The sequence below is a fragment of the Notothenia coriiceps genome, unplaced genomic scaffold (genome assembly GCF_000735185.1).
Source record: "Notothenia coriiceps isolate Sejong01 unplaced genomic scaffold, NC01 NC01_scaffold00023451, whole genome shotgun sequence".
In the NCBI taxonomy this organism is placed as follows: Eukaryota; Metazoa; Chordata; class Actinopteri; order Perciformes; family Nototheniidae; genus Notothenia; species Notothenia coriiceps.
This window is the reverse complement of record NW_011356152.1, coordinates 1-5,338: the sequence shown is the minus strand read 5'-3', so window position 1 is coordinate 5,338 and position 5,338 is coordinate 1. Positions and strand designations below refer to the sequence as shown.

Here is a 5,338-nt window from a genome sequence, read left to right as displayed (position 1 = left end):
GTGAATAAACTTACCGGAGACATGCTGAAGAGAATACCGAGTCTGATTTACTTATTGTTCATACGCGATTCATGTGCACCCAAGCTTAACATAAAGCCTCTCATTTTTGGTATAGAGCTTTGAAATAGGGCTTTGAATTTGAAACATTAAGGCTTCTACACAATTTCTGAACACACGACGGCAGCAGTTAACAGCAAGGAGGCGGATCCTCCTTGCTGAAGGCGGAAAGGGGGTGGATCCTATAGGGGGCGTTTCCTAAAGGGTTATGCGGTCCGCATCCAGACATCTAGACCCATCTCGTGATTTCAGGTTGTCATGCTGCCAGCGCCCCCCGCCCCCTTTGGCGAGTCTTTGGCGATTAGACCCCGATCCTGAAATCGTATCTAAAGGGGGAAATGCAGCCGTGAGCATATAGGGAACCCCCCGGGGTCTAGACACTGGTGATGATGCTGAAGATCTGGATTTGATGAGGAGATGGGATGAAGAGGAGGTGTGATGAGGTCTTTGGATTAACTCTCCTGGCACTGGGTATGATGAAAGGAGGTGGATGGGGAGGAGGCGGGCGGCAGCATGACAACCTGAAATCACAGCTGACTGCAGGAGAGAGGAGAACCATTTTAAAGTTTGGCTGCAGCACGGTGATTGGCTGCTAGAGAATCTGGTGAATGTAATAGGTTAAAGAGCACGCCCGTGATGAGCTGATTATAAGCAGCTGCGGACTGAATGAATACTAGGGGTGGGCGATTCCACAAAATCTGGATTCGATCCGATACCAAGTATTACAGGGCCAGTATCGCCGATACCGATCGATATCGATACCGCTACTTTTTTAAAGGAAAAACGTCTTATGTACTTTCATATAGGGGAGAGCTGCATGACAGGATTTTTGAGCTGAAATCATTATAAATAGACTAAATCTGAATTAATTTTCATGAATACAGACCGGACAGTTTTTATAGACAAATAGGCCTAAACGTTTTACTTTTGCAAATTTAAAGTGCAAACATGAAAAATAACAATACAAAGTGGCCAGAGTAGCGAACTGTCTCCTTGCACACATCACATTTCGCTAAGTTTTAATTGCTAGTTGTGAAATTGCTCCACACAACGCTGCTCTTTCTCTCAGCCATCATGCGCGTGTGTGTGTTGCACTCGCGAGTCGCTGACTGCTGCTGTCCTGCTGGCTGCTGTCAGTCAGCTTGATAATCGGCGTTCAGGCAGGGAGCGCGCTGCGCGTGCGCGAGCCTCGAGAAGCGGAGGTGAGCTTCATTTGGTCCTAAACCATTTAGTGCTTTAAAAACCAGCAATAGTATAACTAGAAATTAAATGAGGAGATGAACTGCACTTTATGAAAGCATTATTTGTAAAACAAGTCATTGTAATTGTTTGGATGAACTGTGATGATAAAGGTAACAACTAAAAAGGATTTCCTTATTAAAAAGAGGGGCGTTTTCAATACGAGGTTAACTGGCTGATTTTAACCAACATGGATCCAAACATGCTGTACCTGTGACAGCATAATCTTACATGTAAGACCAAAATAGAGATAATGTAATATAATTGATTCTGCTTCATGAGTCAAATTCATAGAAAACTGGAGTCAATTTCCCCCCTTGGACACTGAGTTTGTACAGTGTCTCCCCTTAGCGGTGGTGACGCTGCAAAGTTACATACTTTTTTTTTATACTGAAAATGCAAAACCTCTGACAAAAACAAAATGCAAAATGTGCTTGAATCTAATGCATAGCTAGCCTTAAAGTGCTGTAAATAATGTTTTTTTATTTAGGTTTATGCATCACATTTGATTCCTAGAGACAAGTGAAGACAACTACAATAATAACTATAATAAAAAATAAATGTACAAAAGAGTCTTTGACACACACACATCCAACAAGTCTTGCTATATGCAAAATTGTGATACACATTTTTTTTATTATAGTCCAATGATAAATTGCAACTTATAGCAAAGTATTTAATGTTTAACTGATAAATAAGTGTAGAAAGAAGTCTAGTTTTGTTTTTGGGTCAAGGGTTTGGTTAGAAATTAGGTCAGGTTAGGGTTGAGGTTTGAACATTTAAATACTATGCTTTTTGGGGTTTTCCCTTTCCTGTAGTGTGTCATAAAGAAATGTTGTTCATGTCTATGTTACATTTGTGTTTCCATTGGCTAGCGCTCCAACACATTTTACTTAGGCTTAGAGGTTGACTAATCACAACAAATATTCTGGACAACAAGCACTTCTGCAAACAGTGTCAAGTATGGAATTCCAGTTCCTTGAAATAAAAACATGGTGCTGCATGCATAGGGCTGAACATGAGGTTGTGTTTAGTGTTACGTCAATCTGTGGCTCTGATCTTCTGCTTTTGGTCACCTGATATAATAGGACTGAAGGGAGAATGTGACCAGATAATGTCTCTGTGACTATGTTCGGCCATAAGGACAAGTGACTTCACTGGGTATCAAGACTTTTTGGAAATGTGTCAACACTAATCAGCTATTAAAACTCATGACTGCAACTAATTTGATGATTTTGTTGTGTCAACGTTTTAACCAAATACTCATATAAATAATATATATTTTAATTACGCTATAGCAAGAGAACAGAAGAAATAAAATCAGTTAAAATTAAACCTAAACCCACATCTATAGGTGGTTTAACCACATAAAGCAGAAGAAGAAACAACCATCTTAGCTATGACTCTGAAAGATTTTGTATTATTTGCTGTATTTAAAATTATTTTATTCAAACCTTAAATTCATCACTCATATACAGTATGTCATGATATGTGGGGGGTATAATTAAAACTGTTTTGTACCCAGCCTGAAAACTTTAAATGCCTAACCGTTCCTGTATTTCGTCTCTCTTATGTGTTCAGAAATATATTTTAAAAATCTCAATTAGCCAATTAAAAGAAAGTAATCGACAAATAAAAATTACAAAGGAAGGGACAAATGGTCCTAAAGTAATTGAAAATGTGTTATGAGACAAAACATAAAAATGACAATTAAAATATAAACAATGAGTCAGATGACCAAAATAATTCCAGCACATACCATGATACTGAAAACAGTTTTATTAACAAATTACATTTAAAAACATGAAAGAGCGAACTACATTAATATTTACAAACAAGTCTGTCAAAGTATAGCATTTACAAGTGTATTATACAGTGGAAGTACTATACTGTTTCGACCAGGGATCAAACTTAAAGGTGGGGTATATCATTTTGGAGAAACCAGCTCGAGTGCGCTAGAATTTGAAAATACCCAACCGGAAAACATCTGCCACTTCCTTGCAGAGCCCCTCCTCCAACACATACTACGGCTTCCACCGATTATTATTTTTTAATGTAAATGTATTGTCACACAGCATCTATTACACGTCTGTCCGTCCTGGGAGACTTTGGGTCACCTTCCATCCTGCTATGTTTTCCTCTCCCAGGTAAACAATTAAGTTGGAGCCTTGGTTTCGACACTTGTATTTCATACAATCGTTAATGATGAAATGCACACCTTTGCAACCCCTTCTAATTATTCAGTTCATTTCTTCCAAATAATAACACATGATGTATACTTAAACAGAAAATAAAGATTTAAAAATGGAATGTAACAAATAAAGTCCACATCATTAAGTATTATTTGGTTCCCGGAAACTGACATTTGATGGTATGGAGCTGCTGCTTTCAGGGGATGCTGGTGAGCAAGCTGAGAACACAGTGAGAGCAGGGGAGGTGGGGGACATGGAGTAGGAACTCACTGCCTGTGGCGCTGACCGGACCCCCCACTGGCATCCTGAATCCCACATGAGCCTCACCACATCATTACGGAAGCGCACGCCTACCAGAGCGTACAGGATAGGGTTGAGGCAACATCGAGAGTACGCCAGAGTGCAGGTTATGTACTCCAGCAGCAGAGCACAGAGCGGCCCCGTCATTTTACGCAACAGCACCACAGTGTACGGCAGCTGGAACACCAGAAACACCACCACCAGCGCCACCATCAGCTTCAGGGTGCGCTGCCGACGCCACTGCTTCCCCCGCCGATTTTTGTTCCCTTCCCACAGCACTCGAGCTATCAAAGAGTAGCATGTCACCATAATGAAGAAGGACAGGCAGAAGACAGCAATGATGGCTCCGTTGGTTGACATCTTGACTGCTCCACGCTTTAGCATGCCGCAGTATGCTTTATCCTCAGACACTAACACTCCAGAGTAGAGGATTTCAGGCAAACTCAGGAGCATAGCAACAAACCACACAGCAACAGCGGCAACTTTCCCACTTGTAACAATGCGACTGCGCAGCCGGTGCATCTGTTGGGCACGTGCCACCACAATGTAGCGGTCAACGCTAATGCAGGCTAGCAGGAGTATCCCGCTGTATGTGTTGATAGCGTAGCATGCACGCAGAACCTTGCAAAGGCCATTAGGGAAGATCCAGCCCAGGTGCGTATCGACAGCCTGCAATGGGAGCGTGAGGAGCAGGAGAAGGTCGGCCAGCGCCAGGTGGAACAGGAAGACGTCGGTCATGGAGCGAAGACGGAAACGGCGGGAAAAAACAAAGGTGGCTATGACCAGGCAGTTACCCGCCACGCCCAACAGGAAAATCAGGCAGAAGATGCAGGTCTGGAACATTTTGATGGTGAACTCTTGATCTTCAGGATCACAAAAGCCAGAATCATTCTCGTTGAAGTATGTGGAGTTACTAATATTCCCCAATGAGTAGTTTGAAAAGTCATAGGTTTCTGGGTAATCATTGTAGTCATCATGGTGGATTTCCATTGCTGGTGGGGAAAAAATAAGAAAGGTTTGAAAGAAGAACTCTACTTGTTTAGCCCCGAGCCTGTTTTTCAGGTCTCAGGCTCGAAAATGACATTCCCAGAACAAATGACCATATCTTCCCTTCTAAAAAGGGTTAAATTAATCATCTTTTTTCTCAAAGTAATGATAAACCTGTGAGTTGGATGTAGAAAAGTCAGAATCAATATAGATGTTTTTATTTTAAACTAAATTCAGATTGAGCACAGTAAAAAAATGTAAATGATTGTGTCCGTCCAAAAACAAAAAATTACTTATAGTGAAAACCACCCTTGAATGATGGGATGGTAGACTAAAAGCTTTAGGAATCCAAACTACAACACATAATAACTACCCTGTATCAAGATTGATGGAAAACAAGTGAAATATGACCTTTTTAGAGAGATTTAGCAACAAAACAAAACACTTCTGGGGTCATTTGGGTGGATTTTCCATATCTCTGGCCCCCCTTGCTCGATTTTGCTGATTGACATCTCTTTCTAACCATCAATGGAATCGAGGAAAAGTTCCACATACACACAGGT

At 41.2% G+C, this 5,338-nt stretch overlaps 1 protein-coding gene across 1 annotated transcript; it reads right to left on the bottom strand.

Annotated features, from left to right (window-relative positions):
• Positions 1-3,629: 3,629 nt before the first annotated feature.
• ccr10 (chemokine (C-C motif) receptor 10) lies at positions 3,630-4,778 on the bottom strand. Its single transcript, XM_010781625.1, has one exon. The coding sequence runs from the start codon at positions 4,776-4,778 to the stop codon at positions 3,630-3,632; it is 1,149 nt and encodes a 382-aa protein (XP_010779927.1).
• Between the last annotated feature and the right edge of the window lie 560 nt (positions 4,779-5,338).

Excerpts from the sequence above, each read along its gene's own strand:
- ccr10 (XM_010781625.1), bottom strand. The coding sequence starts at position 4,778 with ATGGAAATCCACCATGATGACTACAATGATTACCCAGAAACCTATGAC.